Genomic DNA, 25,306 nt, shown 5'->3' on the forward strand with positions numbered 1-25,306 from the left:
CTTATTAGCTAGAGGGGTAACAGTGTTAGTCTGTTGCAGCAAAAAGACTAAAGGGACTTTGCTAGTTTAAGTTGCCACAAGATTCTTTGTTCTTTTTTGCTTATTCGCTCTTTATTGCCAGAAGGTACTTCTTGGAACTTGGTCTTGTATCCACAGCAGCACTAAATAACCACCAAATAGCACAAGGATTTCCATTTGTGCAACGGGACTTTCTTCCTTTCTGCTCCCCCTGTGCCATCCCCAAATCTGCTCCGGAGGGTTGCGGGGAAACCCAGAATAGATTTAAACGGTGTGCTGGGAAGGAGGAGAAGGGGCAGAGGAGTCCCATTGCACAAGCTAAAACCTTGTAAAAAGGGCAAGGACCCCTGGACGGTTAAGTCCAGTTAAAGGCAACTATGGGGTGCAGCGCTCATCTTGCTTTCAGGCCAAGGGAGCCGGCGTTTGTCCACAGACAGCTTTTCGTGACATGTGGCCAGCATGACTAAACCGTCTCTGGCACAAGGGAACACTGTGATGGAAACCTTCCCGCCACAGCAGTACCTATTTATTATTATTATTATTATTATTATTATTATTATTATTATTTATTATTTATACCCCTCCCATCTGGCTGGGTTTCCCCAGCCACTCTGGGCGGCTTCCAACAGAAATATTAAAATACACTAATTTCTTAAAGATTAAAAGCTTCCCTAAACAGGGCTGCCTTCAGATGTCCTCTAAAAGTCTGGTAGTTGTTTTTCTTTTTGACATCTGGTGGGAGGGCGTTTCACAGGGTGGGTGCCACTACCGAGAAGGCCCTCTGCCTGGTTCCCTGTAACTTGGCTTCTCGCAGCGAGGGAACCATCAGAAGGCCCTCGGCAATGGACCTCAGTGTCCAGGCAGAGCGATGGAGGTGGAGACGCTCCTTCAGGTATACTGGACCGAGGCCGTTTAGGGCTTTCAAGGTCAGCACCAACACTTTGAATTGTGCTCGGAAACGTACTTGCACTGACGTGCCTTTGAACTGCTAGGTAGGCAGGAGCTGAGCCAGAGCAACGGGAGCTCACTCTGTTGCGGGGATTCAAACCGCTGACCTTCTGATCGGCAAGCCCAAGAGGCTCAGTGGTTTAGACCACAGCACCACCTGCATCCCTTGAAAACCTTGTGCTGATGTGGCAGCCACTTAAGAGCTGCAGTGGATACAAGCCACAGGGCCACAAAACGAGTGACAACCCACTTAAATAAGTACTACAAATATATATATATATATATATATATATATATATATATATATATATATATATCAAGATTTGATGAATATACTATTTGTGTTCTTCATTCAGTCTAGTGTAGCTCTTGCTACTGACAACTGTATCTTTATTGGGGAAATAAGAAGCATCTTTGATCATTCCTGAAAAGGAATAGTCCATGGCTGGGTGGAAAGGCAAGGCAGGAAACAGTCCAGTCCTAAGGTAGGATGGCATCATTCCAGGTAAGGCTCTTCCAGGAGGGGAATATGCCACTCTCAAAGGTCCAATCCCCAGTCTAGGGCTTAGACCATAAAGATTGGCCTCATTTCCAAAGGAAGCTGGACTGCTTTGTAGAGGAGAAAAGGCTGATTTATTGCCAAGTGCCCTGACATCTATTCCTAGGAGGCTAAAATCAGAGGCTCGCTGGAGGGCACTGCGTCCTGGCAATGGTGAGGCTGAACGTTCTTGCTTCTGTTCATTCACGTTCAGTATCTGCTCTATAGCTTGGACTATGTCTCCTCTGCAGAAATGCAGGACTCTCTCTAATCTGCTTTGCTTGTGATCCGGAAAGACCTTGGTAAGGATATCAAGCGGGTCTCTGCGTCTTGAAGTCCTAGAAGTTGGAGGAGGAGAAGGGATGCTGGAAGTGGAAGCCACAAAGTCCTTGAGACGCTCACTTTCATTCCCCGATTCCATGTCTGACGAAGACAAAGATGCTGAACTATCGGTGCCTTTTGAAGAGCCATCGGCACCTGAAGGACAAATGGTCATCTCTTTACCTGAAATCTGTGGACCAGAGGAGTTCTCTTTATGCTCTCCAGTAGCTTCAGGGAAAGACTTCAAGGAAGATATATGCAAGTGGGCTGCAGAGCTTCTTGGTTCACTATAGTGAAAGCCGTACTGCTGAATCTTCTCTTCTGCAAAAGAAAATTAGACATGGAATCAAATATTCGTGAGCTTATAAGGCACATCCAATATTTCTCTCTCTCTCTCTCTCTCTCTCACCCACCCACCCACCCCCAAATTCTGTATTTACAGCTGTGCATCATATAGAGCAGGCATGTCCAAAGTCCGTTTCGGGGGCCTAATCCAGCCCACCGCTGGTCGATTTAATCTGCCCCTGTGGCAGTTTATCTCCTGGGGTAAAATTATTTTTAAAAAGGCTCAACAACTTCAATCCTAAAAAAAGCTCAACAACTCCAGTCAGCCCTCACGCATGTTTACTTCTTCAAATCTGGCCCTCTTTGAAAAAAGTTTGGGCACCCCTGATATAGAGGAATTAAAGTGACCACACATCTCTCTCTCTTTCTTACTGGCATTATATATGCCAGTAAGATTCTATTCTATTCATGAGTTAACATACTTAGAAATTAAGCTAGGAACACTAGGAGCACAGCCAGGCTTAAACCTGGATTTTCTACACAACTACCATTTATTGGCCCAGCACTAAGTATATCCCTTTATTCTAAACATATGGCAAGACACCTAAGCAGGGCTTCCCACACATAGAAGTGCAGTCATGCAACCTGTGTTCTTAACGTGAAAACATGCAATATCCACTGAGATCTACACAGGAAGAACATTATATGTGAAGCGACTCATGGTTTTGCCAGTTTTAAAAAACTAAACCAAGGATGAGAATCCGCCTTGCAAGTAATAAAAATTATTAATACTAGCCCCCATTGCCTGCAAAAGAAGACAATAGCATTCCCACTTTATTTTTATGTAGTTCCAACTAGGGAAATTCCTGGTGGTTTGCACCTTTAGCCACTACAATTTCCTGTATGAGGAACAGTCTATAGTGGGTTTGTTAAAAAAAAAAAAAAAAGAAGCTCAACAATTTTTACTTCTTGAAATATGGTAACCCTATAGATCCAACACCTTGCCTACAAAGGTCCATATAGTTAAAGCTATGGTTTTCCCAGTAGTGGTGTATGGAAGTGAGAGCTGGACCAGAAAGAAGGCTGGTCGCCGAAGAATTGATGCTTTTGAATTATGGTGCTGGAGGAGACTCTTGAGAGTCCCATGGACTGCAAGAAGATCAAACCTCTCCATTCTGAAGGAAATCAGCCCTGAGTGCTCACTGGAAGGACAGATCGTGAAGCTGAGGCTCCAATACTTTGGCCACCTCATGAGAAGGGAAGACTCCCTGGAAAAGACCCTGATGCTGGGAAAGATGGAGGGCACAAGGAGAAGGGGACGACAGAGGACGAGATGGTTGGACAGTGTTCTCGAAGCTACGAACATGAGTTTGACCAAACTGCGGGAGGCAGTGGAAGACAGGAGTGCCTGGTGTGCTGTGGTCCATGGGGTCACGAAGAGTCAGACATGACTAAACAACTAAAGAACAACAAATTGATCCAACTTACTTGGCCTAAACAATGTTCAGCCGAAAGTCAGTATTTACATCACTGATAGAGAATTACAACTTGGCACTATGTCATAATTAATATACTACGCATTGTTTTCAGTAATGGTGCATACAGTACTACGCTAGGTATTATGGCTTTCCTAATGATAGGCTAATGGCCCAAGCTTCAACAGGTTTAGGAATCCAGCCTCGATATATGATGCTATGTATTTGGGAGCCTCATGGGAACCTGTTATACAGGGTCGATGCATTATTATTGAGGCACTTCCTTCTGAATCTGCTAGACAGAGTCAGAGGATGATGACAGTTGGGTGCCCTGCCTCCCCCCCCAATATAAATCCTGACTACCTTCCCATCCCCACCCCAGCATCAATCCCTGTCCCCACCCGACCCCGCCGCCGTCCATCACCCCCGCAGTCGCACCTCTTCCTCCGCGCGGGACCTCCGGGCAATGGCCGTGGCGCACGGGCTCCCCTCCTGCGCTGGCGCTCCCCGGGCCGTCTGCGCTCCCTCGAGGGGCGGCGGCCGGCGGTGTCTGGCTCCCGGCGCGGGCCTCGCTCTCCTCGTGCGCCTGCTGCCTGCGCAGCGCCACCTGCGCGGCCATGACCCGCTGCCGCTCGGCGATGAGCGCGCACTTGGCGCACGCACAGTCCCGCCAGCGGCAGAAGCGCTTGTGGCCCTTGAGCGCCGACACCACGCCGTGGTTGCGGCAGCGCGCGCACTTGGGCGTGCGAGGGTAGGCGGCAGAGGCGCCGCGCTCCAGCCCCGACGCCCGCGAGAAGGAGCGGCAGCCGCCGCCGCTGTCCCCCGATGGCGACGGGCCGGCGCTGGCAGCAGCAGCAGCCGCCGCCGCCACGGCAGCCGCCGCCGCGCGCACAAAGAGGCTCGGCGGGCGGAGGAAAGAAGGCGGCATGGGCACCCCCGACGGCACGGGCAGCGCCGGAGAAGAAGGGGGCGCCCTGGGCGACGGCAGCAGGGGGGAGTTGCCCGTCGCCATGGAGCAGCGAGACGCGCGTCCTTGCGCGCCAGGCGCACGTCGGAGACTGGAGGGACCCGGCGGCCGGAGTCGAAACCCCTCGGGCGCCCGTCGCGAGGGCTCTACATCGCGTGGGCGTGGCTTTCCATTTGCCACGCCCAGTGGCGCGCGGTGAAGCGCCCTCGCGAAGAGAGAGAGAGAGAGAGAGAGAGAGAGAGAGAGAGAGAGAGAGAGAGAGAGAGAGAGAGAGAGAGAGAGAGAGAGAGAGAGAGAGAGAGAGAGAGAGGGGGACAGGGGGGACAGGGGGACAGGGGGACAGGGGGGACAGGGGGACACGGCGCCACACTGCAGGAGGCGGCACTTAGCCTGGGATCTGCAGTGTGCGGGAGCCACACAACTCATCTGCCCACCGCCTCCCTCTCAGGATGCCATCCTACAGCTTGCCCTGCCCCGCCTTGCTGGGACGCAGGTGGCGCAGTGGTCTAAACCAATGAACCTCTTGGGCTTGCCAATCAGAAGGTTGGTGGTTCGAATCACCGTGACGGGGTGAGCTCCTGTTGCTTTGTCCCAGTCCTGCCAACCTAGCAGTTCAAAAGCACACCAGTGCAAGTAGATAAATAGGTACCGCTCCGGCGGGAAGGTAAACAGCGTTCCTGTGCGCTCTAGTTTCCATCACGGTGTCCCGTTTTGCCAGAAGCGGTTTAGTCCTGCTGGCCACATGACCCGGAAAGCTGTCTGTGGACAGACACCTGCTCCCTCGCCCTGAAGTGAGATGAGCACCACAACCCCATAGTTGCCTTTGACTGGACTTAACCGTCCAGGGGTCCTTTACCTTTTTTTTTTTTTTAACCTTTGCTCCCGCTTGCCATGCCCGCCTTGGGTGCCCAAGCAACTAACTACGCCGCTGCTCCCTGCACTCCTCCGGGGGCTGGAAAGGGGTTAGCTTAACCTCCAGTTTCCTATTAAAACTGAATTACTGTGTCACGAAATTATGCATGTCTAAAAAGTGTGTCACCACCATGAAAAGTTTGGAAAGCTCTGTTGAAGACTTTCTGAGGTTCTCTGCTTATCTTGGGCTTAACCCTTGCCCAGCGCCAAATGAGTACCTGTGATTTGCAGGTGCACACACAGCGCTTCATTGGACGTGCCCCAGCTCCCGTTATTACTCTCCTCAGCCCCAGGGCAGTAGAGCCAAATGGTTAGGGCTGGTGTGTTGAAAAGTAAGCAAAACTCTTTCTCAAAATCACTACTAATGTTTCTTGAACCTATAGACCAGTGGTTCTCAAACTTTATTGGGCCAGTACCCCGTCAGTTCCATAAAGTGGTCCTCTACCTCTCGCTATTAAAAAAGCATTATTCAGAATAGCTCTTTGCAGGATCCAGTATGGAAGGCAACAGCAATAAAATCCAAAGCAGTAGCAATTAATTGCACGTTTATTCAAAACTCTTCTATTTAATTCAACGTAATGAGTGAACTGAATCCAGTGATACCAGCTTTTCAAAATCTGATAGTCGTTTACACCTCTTATCATCAACATTTAATGAAATATTGGGATTGGAAGCAGCAGAAGAGCTATCTCCAAAATGTATTTATCTTTCCCCACCTGTTTGATTAATACTCTGCTTTGGTGGATTCCCTCCCCAGACCTGTTATTTATATATATTGGGGGTGAGCAGATGATCGTGGACATACTGAAACTCACTAGAAATTAGCAATCGAGTTCTTTTGGGTTGCTGGGTTTGTGGGCTGTTTGGACCTTGATCTGTCATCTGTAAGTGAAGAGCAAAATTGCATACTTGGCTGCACTAAATAATGATCCAAAACAACCAGTTTAACACTATTTTTTTTAATTATTCATATCCAAGCTTTTTCTCCAAGGAGGTGGCATGCATGGTTCTGCCAACCCTCATTTAATCCCTACAACACCCTTGCAAGGTAGGTTAGAATCATAGAGAATCATAGAATCATAGAGTTGGAAGAGACCACAAGGGCCATCCAGTCCAACCCCCTGCCAAGCAGGAAACACCATCAAAGCATTCTTGACATATGCCTGTCAAGCCTCTGCTTAAAGACCTCCAAAGAAGGAGACTCCACCACACTTCTTGGCAGCAAATTCCACTGTTGAACAGCTCTTACTGTCAGGAAGTTCTTCCTAATGTTTAGGTGGAATCTTCTTTCTTGTAGTTTGAATCCATTGCTCCGTTTCCGCTTCTCTGGAGCAGCAGAAAACAACCTTTCACCCTCCTCTATATGATATCCTTTTATATATTTGAACATGGCTATCATATCACCCCTTAACAGTCTCTTCTCCAGGCTAAACATACCCAGCTTCCTAAGCCGTTCCTCATAAGGCATCATTTCCAGGCCTTTGACCATTTTGGTTGCCCTCTTCTGGACACATTCGAGCTTGTCAGTTTCCTTCTTGAACTGTGGTGCCCAGAACTGGACACAGTACTCCAGGTGAGGTCTGACCAGAGCAGAATACAGTGGTACTATTACTTCCCTTGATCTAGACGCTATACTCCTATTGATGCAGCCCAGAATTGCATTGGCTTTTTTAGCTGCTGCATCACACTGTTGACTCATGTCAAGTTTGTGGTCTACCAGAACTCCTAAATCCTTTTCACATGTACTGCTCTCAAGCCAGGTGTCTCCCATCCTGTATTTGTGCCTTTCATTTTTTTTTGCCCAAGTGTAGTACTTTACATTTCTCTTTGTTAAAATTCATCTTGTTTGCTTTGGCCCAGTTCTCTAATCAGTTAAGGTCATTTTGAAGTGTGATTCTGTCCTCTGGGGCATTAGCCACCCCTCCCAATTTGGTGTCGTCTGCAAACTTGCTCAGGGTGCCCTCAAGCCCATCATCCAAGTCATTGATAAAGATGTTGAATAAGACTGGGCACCCCACTAGTCACTACTCTCCAGGATGAAGAGGAGCCATTGATGAGCACCCTTTGGGTTCGGTTAGATTGAGAGACAGTGACAGATTCAAGGTCACCCAGTGTGCATCTTGGCAAAGTCTTCCAGGTCCTAGTCTGATGCTCTAAGCACTGCACCACACTAAATTAATAGGTTATCGCTAACAATTTATTATGACATAAGCTTTTGTATTCTGACCAAACTGCGGGAGGCAGTGGAAGACAGGAGTGCCTGGCGTGCTCTGGTCCATGGGGTCATGAAGAGTCGGACACGACTAAACAACTAAACAACAACAACAAGCTTTTGTGGACTAGTCTGTGAAGTTGACTTTAGTCCATTAAAAAAAACCTGTTGCTATAATAATAAATGTTAATCTTTAAGAAAACAACTCTATGCATATCTACTCAGAAGCAAGTCTTGCTTCAGTGGGACATTCTCTGCAAAGTGCCACCGCAAATGTTGCCTTTGCTGCAACAAGCTAGACAGCTTCCCTTTGAAAATGCAGGTTGGTTACTGCGAAAAGATCCTGGATGTGTGAGTTCGCTGTTGTGTGAATTCAAAGTTGTGTTAATTGAGGACAGAGATCTTAGTGAAGAAGAAGAAAAATTAGCAGGCCGTGCAAATCTGAAGCCAGCCAACTTCTGCTGTTTTGGAAGGCTTCCGTAAGTGAAATTGCCGGAGAATAACTTCGGAATTTGGCTTCCTTTCATGCTCCTTGTCAAGCATCAGTGGGCTGTTCCACATCTGCTGTGGAAAACGGAGCATCCGCTTCGCTTTGTCTTCAGGAATTGGCCAGTATTCCTTCTGCGGGAGACGCTTAGGGTGTCTTCATTAGCTCTCTTTTTCCAATTAAAGGATCTGCTTCATTGGAAAAGCAGTTAGCCTTTCATAAGGAAGGCTTTGATGAAAGGGCAAAGCCACTTGCTCCATAGTTGCTAGATGGGACACATCTTTTGGTTTCATGTCCCGCTTTTAACTTGTTCTTTTGTGAGTATAAGATCGTTTTCATGAGGGGGCTGCCAGACCTCTGGCAGGTTTATTGTATATGATGAATGATGGCAGTTTTTTTGATGAATGACTTCAAAGTCAAGGGTTGGATTATAGAATCAAGCCAAGCATTTTAGAAAGCTAAATAAAGCAAAGCCAGTACAGTAGTATAGCTGCGTGTGGCAGGAAATGGGCAGTTTTAATATATTTCATAATTAATATGCTTAAATCTAGGTGGTTCCTGAAATAGTTCCTTTAAAATCTGTAAGCATATGTGAGTAAAGAATAACATTATCTAAGATGTTGCACGTCTCTTTAAATAGCTTGGTCATTTCAATGTGTTAAGACAGGGGTCACCAAACTTTTCAGCAGGGGGCCAGTCCACTGTCCCTCAGACCTTGTGGGGGGCCGGACTATATTTTGGAAAAATATATATGAATGAATTCCTATGCCCCACAAATAACCCAGAGATGCATTTTAAATAAAAGGACACATTCTACTCATGTAAAAACATGCTGATTTCCGGACCATCCGCGGGAAAAGGCGATTGGGCCACATCCAGCCCCTGGGCCTTAGTTTGGAGACCCCTGTGTTAAGACCTAAACTTGTAATCTCGGAGCCAAAATAGATGATACACAAAATGTGCCCCATGTCTCCCATTTATGTTGTTGTTAAATAACATCCCTGGGTGCCTTTCAGGATTGGGATCATAACACTGAGAGGGGGTTATCCATTTCACCCTGGGGACAGTCCCAACAAAAATCTCATCCCTTCCTTGCAATGGTGGCAGATAGAAATGGGGGGGGGGAGGAGATTCTTCTATGAACCATTCCATTAAAAGAAAGAGTTAGCCCTTCACAATGAAAAGAGATTTCCCTTTTCCTGCCTCTTTCACAGGAAGCATCCGATTTTCTTGAGAAAGTCTGTTTCATCTGTTTGATGGATTTCGGATTTGATCAGTGCATAGACTACCCACATACAGGTGCGTGATTATTTTAAACACCACATGATGGGGGTCAAACAATAGGGAAAAGGCCATTTCGCCATCCTTGTGAGCAGCACCCCTTGTGAGCTTTCCATGAAGAAGGTCCCAAATGGAATCCCTAGCTTCTCCAGGTAGGGTTGGACCAGTCAGTGTGGACAATAATGAGCTAGACATTCCAGTGGCCTGACTCTTACACGAAGCATTCGTCTTGGTGACTATGGCAGTTTGATTCTACACTTTCAACTTCTAAAAAAAATTAATAGCAGCACCTAAAACTCTCACTGAACTTTCTTCTGCTGTCCTCTCTGCTTATCTGATGGAGATCAAAAAGTGTTCCTTCCTTGTTGCGTTCAAATAGACTACAGAATAATCACTTTAAGGCCATTGTCACTGTTTCTGCTCCGTAACATTTTCGTTCTGGCATGATTCCATCCCAAGTTCTCACAACATGACAGATCAACAGGCAACATAAAGCACACCTTGAGTAAACATCACTTTTATTTCCAGTGACTGCTCCATCCACTCTCAGCTTCTTTGTAACTTTTCACTCAAGCGTTCAGAGATGCCTGATGGGAGAGCTTGCAGGACCAGAAAGGGAACTTGACACATTCCTCTTACTTTCTCAGAAGACCACCTTGGATGTTTGCACACCAATCTCAAAACATCATCCGCAATTGAGTGCTGGTACTTTAGCTTTCTTCAAACATCCAATATATACTTACAAGACAGATTCCCCCTGTCTGATGGCTGAGGGGAAATGGGTTGAAAAAAGGGCATTTCTTGCTTAAAGGCAGATTAAGAAAAGAAAAGAAAAAGAATGGAGTTACAAAGTTCAGATTCAGAAGCATGTCCTAGTTTTTATTACCACCATTTCAATATTTAGGCTACAGCCCTAAACACACTTTCATGGAAATTAGTTTCTATTAAGCTCAGAGGAGGCATATCTTTGATTATATATATATATATATATATATATATATATATATATATATATATATATATAGTTTTATACCAGTTTAATTCATTCTACCATACCCCAAAACAGACTCCTGGGAACTGTCGTTTGTGTCTATTAGTAGTAGTAGTACACTGCTCTATACTCACAAGTTTCAGGGCGGTTACAACACAAAACCACAATTAAAAAGCACAAAATACGTAACCAAAACAAAAACAAAAACAACCCAATAATGCTGAGAATTCTCTTCAGCATCAAGGTATTTAATCAGCATCCCGGGCAGCCCTTCCCAGAGATCCCTGAAGAAAGAGAGTACCAATTTAACGATAGTGGAACTTATTTCCTATTTGGCTGCAGGACGGCCATCCCAAATAAGCTCAGTTCTATTTCTATTATTATTTTACATTTTACATAAAATAGCAAAAACAAGAACAAAATTTTACAACCCATCAAAATTCAAGTCAGCCTCCCTCCCCGCCTTCCTGCGGTTACTTATATTTTTACCTCTTGTCACTGAAAACCAACTTTAAAACTATTTATTTAATTCCCATTCACGCTCCCTTAATTTTTTCCTCGCTGCTCGATTTTATGTCAGTCCTGCTAACATTGTAAGGTCCTTACAGTGGTTCTTAAAATAGTTTGCAACACCACCACCCCCCATTCTGTATTAAAGAGTCATTGGGCTGATCAAACACCATTTGGGAGTTATAGTTGAGGTTCACGGGTTCTCCCTGTTCCCAATGTAAGCCACTATAGCTTTACTGCATCAGGCCAATCCTATCTTCACATTTCAGCCTATCTTCACAGTGTTTGCAGTGGAATAGGCAAAGTACTGTAGTGTTGTTGTTTAGTCGTGTCCGACTCTTCATGACCCCATGGACCAGAGCACGCCAGGTACTCCTGTCTTCCACTGCCTCCCCCAGTTTGGTCAAACTCATGTTGGTAGCTTCAAGAACACTGTCCAACCATCTCGTCCTCTGTCGTCCCCTTCTCCTTGTGCCCTCAATCCTTCCCAGCATCAGGGTCTTTTCCATGGAGTCTTCTCTTCTCATGAGTTGGCCAAAGTATTGGAGCCTCAGCTTCACGATCTGTCCTTCCAGTGAGCACTCGGGGCTGATTTCCTTCAGAATGGATAAGTTTGATCTTCTTGTAGTCCATGGGACTCTCAAGAGTCTCCTCCAGCACCATAATTCAAAAGCATCAATTCTTCAGCGATCATCCTTCTTTATGGTCCAGCTCTCACTTCCATACATCACTACTGGGAAAACCATAGCTTTAACTATACGGACCTTTGTAGGCAAGGTGATGTCCCTGCTTTTTAAGATGCTGTCTAGGTTTGTCATTGCTTTTCTCCCAAGAAGCAGGCGTCTTTTAATTTCGTGACTGCTGTCACCATCTGCAGTGATCAAGGAGCCCAAGAAAGTAAAATCTCTCACTGCCTCCATTTCTTCCCCTTCTATTTGCCAGGAGGTGATGGGACCAGTGGCCATGATCTTGGTTTTTTTGATGTTGAAAAAGTGATGACTTTCAAAAAAACCTAACTCCCTCTTATTTGGTGAAAAGTGATGACTTTCAAAAACCTCTAGCTCCCTCTTATTTGGTACAACATTGTCCTGATGCTAGAAGGATAGAGCCTTGGAAGTCCTTCGGAAGAGGCACAAATCGCCACTTGGTACAGAAGAACATGAAATCTGGCAGTAGATTTGCCCCTTTAAAAACAAAAAACAAAAACACCCTCTATACAACATTGTATGTGTGTATAGTGAAATATAGACTGTGGTTGATATAAATACCTCTGCAGAGACGTCAAGCTCAGATGAGCTAAAGGGACCACATTCCTCACTCACAACATTATTATTATTATTTTGGCATTTAAAATATGCAAGTTCCACCTGAGTGAATCGCCGTCACAGCTCCGAAACAGATTGCTCCAGTCTTGTTTAATCACTGCACACAACTCCAGTCTATTTTTGGCGCAGTATCTTAATAGCGGGGACCCAGGTGGCGCTGTGGTTAAACCACTGAGCCTAGGGCTTGCTGATCAGAAGGTTGGCGGTTCGAATCCCTGTGACGGGGTGAGCTCCCGTTGCTTGGTCCCAGCTCCTGCCAACCTAGCAGTTCGAAAGCATGTCAAAGTGCAAGTAGATAAATAGGAACCGCTACAGCGGGAAGGTAAACGGCGTTTCCATGTGCTGCTCTGGTTTGCCAAAAGCGGCTTTGTCATGCTGGCCACATGACCTGGAAGCTATACGCCGGCTCCCTCGGCCAATAATGCAAGATGAGCGCGCAACCCCAGAGTCGGTCACGACTGGACCTAATGGTCAGGGGTCCCTTTACCTTTACCTATCTTAATAGCATACCTATTCATTATTTTCCTCTCGTGAGGAAGCAAGATCTGATCGCTGAGGGTACTGGAGGACCCCTCCTGACTTGGTGGTGGTGGAAGAGAGCTGGAGCTGTTTGCTTTGAAGTCACCCTGAGCAAGAAAGAGATGCTCCTAGAAGCAGACTTTTATCCCCAGTTATCTCCGGCAGCTAATCTCCCCTAACAGTTGACAAGCAGGAGAGATTAGCTGAGCGGGCTAGTTAGAGGGAAAAACAGATCGAAAGTTAAGAGAAGCTCAGTTGCCTCTCTTTTTTATCAAGGCAAGCCTCTCCAGTTTTCTTCTATGGTTGGGAGGAAGCTTTTCGATTTCTCGAGAGTCATAATGTGTGTATTCATGCCTAGCTTGGTCTACACATACAACACAATAGGATGGTAGAATGGATTGCAGACTTCAGGAAGGAATCGGTTTTGAATCTTTTTGTTCTTGTTGTTAAGAGCCGCCATATAAGCAGAAAACAAGGACGTCAAGGTGTGGGCTGGGTTGGAAACTTTTTTCCTGATCTGCTAGAGGCTGAGTAGGTTTATTATATTTTCACTAGCAGGAATGATTATTATTTTTAATGCATTCAGAATGTCACAACTACACATAGCAGACTGGAGTGTTACAGTCTAGAAACTCAAGTTTCTGTCACCTCTTTTTGCTGGTGTGAGGTTCAGACCATAGACAGAATTGGGGGGGGTGATATGAGAGAGGGGGAGACCAGTCGGTATTTATTTAATAAATAAAAATAAAGAGAGAATGAGGATTTGAATAAGGGGTTTAACCCAACCCCTCATACTATTTTCCTACGGACGCAGGTAGCACTGTGGTTTAAACCACTGAGCCTCTTGGGCTTGCTGATCAGAAGGTTGGTGGTTCGAATCCCTGCAACGGGGTGAGCTCCCATTGCTCTGTCCCAGCTCCTGCTAACCTAGCAGTTCGAAAGCACACCAGTGCAAGTAGATAAATAGGTACCGCTGCGGCAGGAAGGTAAATGGCATTTCATGCGCACTGGCAGTTGTCACAGTCCTCCGTGCACCAGAAGCGGTTTAGTCCTGCTGGCCACATGACACGGAAAGCTGTCTGTGGACAAACGGCATTTCCCTTGGCCTGAAGCAAGATGAGCGCCACAACCCCATAGTCGCCTTTGACTGGACTTAACTGTCCAAGGGTCAAATCAAATCAAATACTTTATTACGACCATAGACCCATATTTAGATACCAACACAGAAAAATATACATCATACAGCAGAATAAAATAGGACAAAAGAAAATAAAATAAGTTGAATTAATTCCATTCGTATAAATCCTATCCATATAAATATTATAAATTTCATTTGCAAGGTAGGAACAGCATAACACTTAGTGCATCAGGTCACCACTATAAATCAAACACATGGACGGTGTGACAGATTGGCCTGGTGGGCAAAAGAACTCCAGGGTGCAGAGAGTTAAACCCCAACCTCCTGGATAAATGACGCATTCCATTCCTGAGGGGCGGGACTGCCAGGAGTTTAAAAGGAATGGGAGGCAGTTAATTCGGTGGAGAGGGTTGTGGGAGCGAGGGAGAGTGTGGGTAGGCGTAGGAGATCTTAAAGTGTTCTGAGGAGTTTAATTGATTTATATTATCTAGCCATTGTTAAAGGAAACTAAGAATATGATCTAAGAGCCTGTACACATGAAACCATTACGCGTTTAAAAGACCTCTAGTAATAAAGCTTTCTTAAATGTTTTATTAAAAGTGGATGTTCCTAGTTATTCCAGCAGGGTATCAGAACTCACAGAAGTGGTGGCTCAATAGAGGACAAAACTTACCTCGGGAATAGAGGCGACAGTTTGGGTCATAGAGTTACACTGAGGAGGCTTAGGATAATAACCTGGGGTGCTACAAAGTTTGCCCTTTCCACTCTGGCAACTTTGTAGCACCCCAGGTTATCCTCCTAAGCCTCCTCAGTGTAACTCTATGACCCAAACTGTCATAGAGTTTGTCCACCGAACTAACTGCCTCCCATTCCTTTTAAACTCCTGGCAGTCCCGCCCCTCAGGAATGGAATGCGTCATTTATCCAGGAGGTTGGGGTTTAACTCTCTGCACCCTGGAGTTCTTTTGCCCACCAGGCCAATCCGTCACAGACGGAATATCAATAATCATAAAGTAACCCATTTTTCCTTTTATAAGATAAAACTGCAATCAAGTATCTGGCTACAAGGAGTGATCTACTCGGATCATTGTCCTGTAGCAGATATATTAACTGAGCTCCCGGAGTGTCAGCCAAAGTTTCTGATATTAAGGGGGATAGAAATCTGGTCCGAGGGGCCATGTGCAGGGGGCAACAGAATAATATATGATGAAGGGATTCTATAGTTCTGTTGTCACATGCACACAGAGCTGAACTCTGACCTTTAGAACAGCGTTTCTCAACCGCTGTTCCGCGGCACACTAGTGTGCCGCGAGACGCTGGCTGGTGTGCCGCAACGTGCGGTGACGAGAAGGGTGATTTGCATTGTCACGTGCCTGGCGGACGCCAATACCCAGCACTGACCCGCCGGAAAGCAATATTTCTCCTCCTCTTTCCCAAAGCTCAGTGCAAACGAGCCTGGCGGCCACCAATACACAGCACTGACCCGCCGGACGGCTTGTGAAGCCTTATTACAGGAGATTGCAACCAACACAGCAATTGGCAAGTGTTTCTTACAGTCATAATATAGTCAATATAGGGCGGCACAGAGTTAATTTTTTTAACTTTTTTAATGGTGGTGTGCCTCGTGATTTTTTTCACAGAACAAGTGTGCCGTGGCCCAAAAAAGGTTGAGAAACACTGCTTTAGAAAACCTATTATTCATAACTTTGGAAGGAAAGACATTAAATCTTGCCTTAATAAAGGCAAATCCATGGGCCGCGACTGATATAGATGTCAAATAAGATGGGATCTGCGAAGAGGGCACTATGCCGAGATTCGATGGTGAACAGGTGAGTCCAAGGGTCCTTTACCTTTACCTTTTACCTTTTACCATTTTCCCGATAACACCACGCATTGCCACAACCACCACTTCCCCTCAAGCTACCATTTCCCCAATTAGGGAAAATGTCCATTTACCCTCATAGAAGTTTGCAAACCAGCAGAAGGAAAAAGAAACTCATTATTGCAAAGCCACACCCTTAAACATTTTAATGTGAAAGTTGACGGGGCTGCAAGGAGGCGCATGCAGAGGCTAGGACCATAGCTGCCAAGTTCTCCCTTTTTTTAAGGGAAATTGCCTTATGCTGAATAGGCTTTCTCGTGAGAAAAGGGAAAACTTGGCAGCTATGGCTAGGACTTTCGGGTGCCTCCAATGATGAGCTGAAAGCTCTTTTTAACCAAAATGGTAAGTGAAATTTCCCCCTGGGCATCAATATCAAGTCACAGGAGACGCAAGAATGAGAGGCGCCGCTGCTGTTTGCTCACCTTTCAGAATAAGACAGGTCCCTTCCAGGCATCATCGCCTCAGTGCAACTGATGGGCGCATGACTGAAAGATGAGTCTGTTGAAGTTCGAATAGATGGAGCCCAATAAATACATCAGCGCCAACATTTGCTACAACCTGGCCCATTCTGCAGTCAGCAGTAGCTAATTCCCTTGTGTTGTGAAGAATGAATTCTTTTTTTAAAAAAAAAATTATTCATTTTATAACAACACAAACAATTCTATCGAAACATCAACTAACAAAAACACTACAAAACAGAAACAAAACGAGCAAACAATACATAAAAATTCTTATCATATCATCATTTTCTTTCCCCTCTTTGGGTGACTTCCTTGAGTCACCCCTATCTGAATTTCATTTTTATCCATCTTTAGAAATTTCCAAAATTAAAAAATCTTTTCTTTTTGTCTTTTCGCTTTGTATGTGGCGTGTAATTTGGTCATGGTGTTTTGTTTTTTTATGTTGTTAATGGAAAATGAATTTTTTTAAAAAAATATATATATATTATTTTTTAAAGAAAGTGTTGGTGCTGTCATGTCCTGCTCTGGGGCTTCTCTGAGATACTTGCTTAGCCACTGTAAGAAGTAGGTGCCCGACTAGATGGACTGATCCCACTGGACTCCTCTTATGTACTTTCTGTCTCTTGGCCTCGTCTGAGGACTTCCATCCCAGGCTGATGGCACTAACAGGGCTAGTCAGGGCGATCATTGCCTGGGAGAGCAAGTCTCTTTCAGAAAATACTGGCCTAGCCTATAGCCAAGTTTCTGGGAGAAGCAATTGCATAGGGAGATGGAAGCAATGCACATGCAGTCTAGCCTGACCAAGTCATTTCCGTATCCTCTGCCCAGAGAAAATATGTAGACACCGCAGTCAGACACTGGATGGGTATATTAAAGCCACCATGCAAATGTTGGGGAAAGAATCCTTCGTCTACATTGGTGCAATCCACAACTTTTTTTGTGAAATTGGTATGATATGGGATATTATTTGAAATTATTATCTATATCAAATTGTGTGTGTGTGTGTGTGTGTGTGTGTGTGTGTGTGTGTCACTTCAAGCAATGTATTTTTCTCCTCATTTTTATGTTAATTAAATTTCGCTCTCCCCTAATCCCTGCCTCCCTTCCCCACACTTTCTCTGGGCAGCTTTCTCTTCCCCCAAACCCTGCTGGGCCCAAAGGGCTATAACAAACTAGGGAGGCTTCACACCTGCCCAGAAACCCCAGGAGGAAAACAACCTACACACTTGGGCCTGACCTATGAAGTAGCAGGGGTCAGCTGGTGAGAATGCGGCTAATTTTTAAACGAAGCCTAATGACAGGGCAAGGCAGCCTGCTGATGAGAAATGCCCCCCCCCCCGAGCTTTCGATAATGTGAACAACCCCCTAAGCTGAGAGCCCAACAAAGTCATCGCTTCCTACTTTTGACACTGACTGAATACAACAAAGGTCATGGGGGGGGGGGCAAGGATGAAAGAAGTGGCTTTTAAAAAAACGGTGTCGCTGATGACAGGCTGAAAAGATACCCCTTGTCCACCATATCAACTCAATGACAACCAATTAGACTCAACCTGCTGGATTTTGCAGATGTAAGTAGGATTTGGACTTCTCTCTTTCAACGTTGGCTTTCCGTGGAGATTCCCTTCTCTGCCAAATCCCCCATTGGTCACTGATTATACGGTACCCAACTCGAAGGAATTACAGGTACCAATATACCAAAGGAGCAGAAAAGACTTTTTATGTATGGAACAGCAGCTGCCCATATTTTAGTTACAGGTAGGTAGCCGTGTTGGTCTGAGTCGAAGCAAAATTTTAAAAAAATTCCTTCAGTAGCACCTTAAAGACCAACTAAGTTTTTATTTTGGTATGAGCTTTCGTGTGCATGCACACTTCTTCAGATACACTGGAAACAGAAGTGTCAGACCCTTATATATATATACAGAGGGTGGTGGGGGTGGGTGGGAATGGCTGATGGGCTGATGGGAGTGGTAAACCTGTGAATGGCTGTTAACGGCTGCTGATGGCTGCAATTAGTCCTTGGGTGGGGAGCAAGGGCTGAGGCGCTAAAGACTCAGACCAACACGGCTACCTACCTGTAACTAGAACTATGGAAGGCACCACATTGAACCGCATGAAATGGAAGTCCATCAACCTCACCAAGAAACTTGCACAGGTACAAACTGACATAATCTTTCTGACTAAATGCAAGAACCTGGACATTGTTCCTAAGGGTCTTAGAATTAAGAACCCTCTTCAATCAACTTATCCCAGAGAATATGCTAGGAAACTTTGCCACACTTTCTTTAGCGCCCATATTTTGCCCATATTTTATTAGCCCAGAGAAGAATGGCAAACCAAGCTGATGGACTATGCCAAGATGGCAAAGCTGACCGGAAAACTCAGAAACCAAGAGGGCGAAAACTTTATAAAAGAATAGGGAAAATTCATAAGTTACCTTGGCGACCACTGTAAGCAGATGGAAACAAGAGCAGGATTTTGATTTACTTGTAGTGTATAAATTAATATGGGCAATATGGTTTGACATAAAAATTGGTAAGCCCAAATTGCCGTCCTTTGTGCTTCAGCTTTAAAGAGCTGTTTTTTGTGGGGGGAGCTCTGGGGCAAAAAGAGAAAAGAAGAAAAGAAACTCCCAGACACAGAACTCTAAAGTGTGGATCTGAGCCTGGAAAGGGCAGGGCAAAAAGATAAGTGAGGATGAGCCCTTTTAGACTGGAAGAATGACCAATGTGGGAAATCCACCCATCCCTAGCCTCATCGTCCGACTTCATGGAGCTCATGCAATCAACTCTTGCCTAAGGGTAATAAATCAAACCTACTGACCTTTAAGACACCCCGAAATCCAGCATTTTAAACCTGAATTAAGATATCTCTGGAGTGCTGAGTCTTCATTTACAAGCACAGAAGGAGTTAAAGCTAAGCGCTGCTGTGCGAGTGGAGCAACCATGTAAGACAGTGATGTCCAAACTCACCCCAAAGTTGTTGAGCTTTTTTTTAGGATTGAAATTGTTGTGCTTTTTAAAGGATTTTACCCCAGGAAATATACTGCCACGGGGCCAGATTAAACCGACCGGCAGGCCAGATAAGGCCCCTGAAACGGACTTTGGGCATGCCTCCTGATGTAAGGCAAAGAACTGTTTTCTTTTTTTAAGTGCCATCTTGTGTGGGTTTGTGGGTGTGAGCAAATATGCTCTTAACCTGAAAAGGGTTTTGCAGGGCTTTCAGATCTGGGCTACTTGTTAAAACATCAACTTGTGCAACACGGAAAAAGAAAACAGATCTGTGATTCGCTAAGATCTTCATAAGAAGGGGGTGGAACCGGGGGGGGAATTAAATACCGCACTGAAGAGTTATTAGGAAATACGATCAAGTGAAATGCTTTTCATTTAATAAGTAACCTGTTGAAAATACCATTTCATTATAGTCTTTACAGCCATCAGTGAGAGACTGTAACAGAACTCCAACCTGACAAACAATGCTAGCAGAATTAAAATGCTAGAGTTACCCTTTTTCCCCCCTTATAGGTTATTAGTTGCTGGGAAGGTATCACATTTTGTATTCATTGCTGGAACAATGTGGAACCATGACAAAACCCTTCTGAGCATACAAAGACAAGCATTTCTTGGCAGCGAGGTTTGCTTGCCTTTGCCCCCAGCTAAGCCAAAGGTCTTTATGTAGAGATACAAGCATAAAAAACAAATCTCTGAGTATATCTTGGCAGCCTCACCTCATTCCTGGGGCAAATACAGCAGACATCTTCAAGCCAAGGAACAAGGAACATCAGCTCCTTACAAGAGAAGATCCTACAAGGAGGAGGAAGAGACTTCAGTCCAGGCCACTTGGGAATTTCTAAGACGCAAGTCCACGAAATTATCACGTTTGGGTGTTTTGTCTAAGAAGGCTCATGTTAATTTGGAGGTGAGCAATGGTTAAAGTACTTCTCCGTGAAATCATTGGCTGCAGACCCATTGCATTTAAGCCATCTTCTCAAGCGCAGCGTCAGGGCCTCAGTAGCATGTCTGCTGGTCTGACGTCTTTTGCACATTGCTCATGTCTTCGTTTCCTTGCTGATAAATTAACTCTGTGGCCTAAACCACTGAGCCTCTTGGGCTTGCCCATCAGAAGATCAGTTGTTCAAATCCCCACAATGGAGTGAGCTTCTGTTGCTCTGTCCTAGCTCCTGCCAACCTAGCCGTTCAAAAGCATGCCAGTGCAAGTAGATAAATAGGTACCACTATGGCGGGAAGGTAAACGGCGTTTCCCTGCGCTCTGGTTTCCATCACAGTGTCCCGTTGCGCCAGACACAGTTTAATCCTGCTGGCCACATGACCCAGAAAGCTGTCTGTGGACAAACGCCGGCTCCCTCAGCCTGAAAGCAGAGATGAGCGCCGCAACCCCATAGTCGCCTTTGACTGGGCTTAACCATCCAGGGGTCCTTTACCTTTACCTTTACCTTATGGGTACCAGGTCATAGCAGAACTGTCAAAAGTACTCGCCTGTCGCAATTGCTCGCTTTGTTTCAGCCCATGGTTTCTCCCAAAGGTCGTAGCAATGGTGGTGAGGAATGGGAAGGCTATAGCCTGTATTCTAGATCTTTGTAGCCTCTGAAGGTCCAGGAAATTAGCTATTCTGGATGGGTTTGCCTTTAGAGGAAGGTAAGGTAGAGACCCATCTGCGTTTGGGGTTTTGTTTTAATTGATGAACTGCCCCTGCCCATTAAAAAAGACAAACCCTATTCAACTAATAGGACTCTGTTCTATTTTATATTATTTTTTTTAATAGGTGGTAGACAAACTCTAGGAATCCTTTGGCCTTCGCTATCTGGCTTCTCAGAACTGGTTTGAGGATGGAAGGAGCATTGCAGCTCTGGTGGAGGAACTGTGCCTGGAGATTGCAGACCCTCCATGTGCCCCTATTTTCCAGGGACAGTCCCAGATTTACAGAAGCCGTCCCTGTTTCTGGAATGTCTCGCTTTTTGCTAACGACACACCTGTTTTCATTGGAGAAATGTATGGAGTTATGCAACCCCCCTGAGCCAAGGTGATAAGATACTATCCAACCTTTAGAAGACATCCAGAGGCAGCCCTGGATAGGGAGGTTTTAAAATGTTTTATTATGTTTTATATATATATTGGAAGGCACCCAGAGTGGCTGGGGCAACCCAGTCAGATGGACAGGGTATAAATATTAAAATTAGTAGTGGTATGGAATAGGACATCCCTATTTTTCTTGGAGAAATGTTGGAGGGTATGAGATTGACCCGGGCGCTGGTGTCGCTTGGCTGCTGACCAGCAGCTTTTGACCACTGTGCTATTTTCCTTAGAAGACAAGGATGAGGAACCCAATGACCAGGTGCTTTCGAACTCTGACTCCCGTCAGTCCCAGTCACAATGGGAGTTGTAGTCCAACAACGTCTAGGAGGAGCCACAGGTTTCCCACCCCTGTTAAGGATCCAGCAGCAGGGCCCAGGTGCCACACACTCTAGGTCAGGCATCCCCAAACTTCGGCCCTCCAGATGTTTTGGACTACAATTCCCATCATCCCCGACCACTGGTCCTGTTAGCTAGGGATCACACGAGTTGTAGGCCAAAACATCTGGAGGGCCGCAGTTTGGGGGTGCCTGCTCTAGGTCACATAATTCCCTCCAGACAATTTGGAGGCACTAAATTAAAAGAAAAGTACTAGATATGAGCCTCAGAAGGACAGAAGATATGTGGCCCTAAGAGGATGTCCTGGGAACAGACACTCTGCTGTCTGTTTTAAGGGATCTTCCAGAAAGGATCAGGATGTGAATTGAAATCCCAGTTATGCCGGTTCACACCATCCCCATGTCATTTATTACGAATCCAAAATCCTTTTGGGGAGGAATCCAATAGCTGGACATCCAAAACAATACTTATTTTATCTAATAAAATAAAAACGAGATTCTGTTGCCTCAAAAACATGGACCGAAATGGAAATTTGTCTGGATGACATCTCCCCAGCCGTTCTGTGATGTGTGTGTTTTCTTTTTTTTTCTTTTTTGAAAAAAGGCCTGAATAATCCTCTCCAATATGGCACACTCCGGGTCCCTTATAACAGATGATTAGTCATGCTGAAACTGAAGGGAATATTCATGGAATTTATTCCATATCATGTTTTCCTGCATACATTTTATAGTTCATGGATAAAAATCACAAAAAACACATTCACTTACTTCACAGCTGCTTTGATTAATGTGCTTGGTGATATATGGCCGTAAGTAGCTGTTCCCTCTTTTCAATAAATATACATTTTCCTGAGCAGTGTAAATAACTTTGGCATTTTTTTCGCATGAGATTTTTCATAACACACCGTGCAGGCGCGATGACAAAATCTTTTAACAGCATTACACTTTTGGTTAATTTGTAACATTATAGAAAACGCTTCTCAAAGAAGGGAGTCTGCTTGAAGAAAAACTCCCTTTCTATATTTGTTCAGGGCTAATCCACAGAAAAATCCACTGACAGAAGCCAGACAAAAGACAAATTACATGGCTGTTGAGTAGTTTATTTTTCCAGATGGTCAACCTTCCACTATAGTTCACGGCTGAATAAAAGTCTAACAAACACAGTTGAAAACAAGCTCTGCCATGTCATCCAAGTCAATTTAATAAATGGGAGAAAAAGCACAACCTGTGCTTCTTCTAAGCAAATTATCTGCAAGTTTGAAAAGCACTCCTGAATTGTACTGGAGTTGAATCGCACCAGCAGGACAGCATATTTGGTCTGTTCTTAACAAAACCAACTTGTAAAAACTTCTATCCGTTTCACTTGTGATTTGATTGTCTTATTTGTGGGCTCATGAAATACTTCAGGATACGCAGAGATCCTAAGACTCGGGTTTTGGTTGCATACAAAATAAATGTCATGTTGTTCCTGGTTCATTTGGTCAGGATTCTTGTCTTGGGTTCTTCTTACTGCCTATTTTGAAACGTTTTAAGTTCAAGTGAGCTTTCATTTTTTTATTGCAAGGTTTAGTAGGGTTGTGGAAAGGCTATGAATATGTTGGTCCTTTCGGTGTCCAAACCAAGCAAGGATTCTCCCTATTAGATTTCTTTTTCTTCTTCTTTTGGTGCAGTGAGCATTAACCATGATAAAAATCAAACAAAAAAACTAATTTCTGCATTGAGAGCAATTCCCAAATTATTACTTTTCGTACACTGAGGTACATACTTAAATAAATGTAAGAAGGTAAAGGTAAAGGACCCCTGGATGGGCAAGTCCAGTCAAAGGTGATTAAGGGGTTGCGGGTCTCATCTCGCTTCAGGCTGAAGGAGCCAGGGTTTGTCCTAACCCTAACCCTAACCCAGCGTTTGTCCACAGGCAGCTTTCCAGTTTTTAATTCTGTAAGTACATCGCAGTCTCTTGGGAGTTGGCCACCCCTGCCATATTGGAAAGGATGGCAAAGCAGCCATAATATATCACAAGGATATTATTAATTTTCAAAATCAACCTTTATATCATTGCATTTTATACGTTTTCCCATTCTAATTTCACTCATTGTGGGGAAAAACATTAAAATTTAAGTTGGAATAAAAAGGGAGAACGTTTCCTTTTTCAAGTCTTCAGACAACCCTGCTAGTGTCGTTAATAAAACATTCCAAAAATTAAAATCAACAATAAGCTAAAAACAGATGAACACACGCACCAACAATCTAAAGACTGTATACTGTATGGGTAGGCTTGTCTAAACAAAAAATGCTTTTAGCAGGTGCCAAAGAGAATTCAGTGAATCTCAAACCACAGGTTGTAGGCAAGCTCTCTTAAATCTCCATACACGTTTAGATGTAAGCAAAGAAATATTTGTTGAAAAAGATTGAAGCAAAATAGTCACAGCGTGAAAGAACAAGATGCATGAAACCTAGTATTCTAAATACATTGCCTTCTGATCCAAGTTTGTTATCCTAATCATTAGAAGACTCATAGATGGTAATTATCCGTCTAGAATTAAAACTTCATCTTCCACCTCCGCTGAATAACAAGCTACCAACAGATTAACTATGATGAGTGTTTCACACAGATTGCTTCTTGCTATGTAGGGCCCCTCCTGGCTTTTAAGTGAAATTAAGTTTTCCCCCTCCCTTCGTCCATTTGTACACACACCTCATTTACACAAGTCTTCCATTATTGGTGCTCAACATTTACTCTTCCTGCATTTCCCCTTTTCCCCTAAGCAGCTGCAGACCATAGTTACGCAAGAGTAGTTATTGATTTTGGAGGGCGGGGGGTATTGATCATTCTGGGGGAAGTGTCTCAGAAAATATTAAAGCAGGATTTTCCAGGCAAGAAAACAACAGTTGACAACATGTCAGCAATTACTATCTGGTTTATGTTTGGTACCTGACACATGTTGGCAGTCTTAGAAGTGATCAGAGAAAGAAAACAGTCTTGCAACAAATAGCTTTTAGTCTAACAAGGGAAACTCAGCAACCATTTCAAAGGGTAGACTTTGCATCAATGGGCAACAATAAATGCAAATAGATAGTGGATTTGGGGTGTTTCCAGATCACCTGTTTGTTGAGCATTCATCCTTTTTTAAAATATATAAATCATTTTTATTACATTTTCCACTTTAACAATCAAATCACTTTAAATATTCCAAATTATACATATACATATCAAATGATCCAAATATTCTGCCAAATTATAGATTTTGGGGGGGACTTCCCATGCTTCAAAGTTCGGAGGGCTCTAATCATCATCATAGTTTTACTGCATTTCGTAATCATTTCCGGTGGTTCCTCTTTTTCTTTCTGTTGTTCTCCTTCATTCTTCCGCAGCCTCTGAGCTGTTCCCACTGGCGAGTTAAAACAAACCATGATGTGTTTCTGTGTGGATTTTACGTCTATGATTCCCTTCCATAAGTTCACAATATTTCATCAAACGCTGGTATTTCTGCCGAATCCAAAAGTCTTTTCACTGCTGGCATCTTCACATAGTTCCGATAAAAATCCAATCTAAGCGTCCGCTCAATAGTTTTCCCATGTTGAGCATTCATCCTGATTTCTTTTTCCAGGGAG

At 44.5% G+C, this 25,306-nt stretch overlaps 1 protein-coding gene across 1 annotated transcript; it reads right to left on the reverse strand.

Moving 5' to 3' along the window:
• Positions 1 to 1,277: 1,277 nt before the first annotated feature.
• Positions 1,278 to 4,727, reverse strand: DMRTA1 (DMRT like family A1). The gene is made up of 2 exons (XM_035097138.3): positions 4,024 to 4,727; positions 1,278 to 2,146 (listed from the first exon to the last, which is right to left on the reverse strand). Exons 1-2 carry the CDS (start codon positions 4,595 to 4,597, stop codon positions 1,302 to 1,304), a joined length of 1,419 nt encoding a protein of 472 aa, XP_034953029.3. The 5' UTR covers positions 4,598 to 4,727; the 3' UTR covers positions 1,278 to 1,301.
• Positions 4,728 to 25,306: the final 20,579 nt, after the last annotated feature.

Source organism: Zootoca vivipara, chromosome 15 (assembly GCF_965207765.1).
Source record: "Zootoca vivipara chromosome 15, rZooViv2.hap1.1, whole genome shotgun sequence".
Lineage (NCBI taxonomy): Eukaryota > Metazoa > Chordata > Lepidosauria > Squamata > Lacertidae > Zootoca > Zootoca vivipara.

Bases quoted from the DNA above. Each gene is read 5' to 3' on its own strand.
- DMRTA1 (XM_035097138.3), bottom strand. From the start codon at position 4,597: ATGGCGACGGGCAACTCCCCCCTGCTGCCGTCGCCCAGGGCGCCCCCT. The intron at 2,147-4,023 runs GTGCGACTGCGG...TTTCTTTTGCAG, and splicing joins GGTCCCGCGCGGAGGAAGAG to AAGAGAAGATTCAGCAGTAC.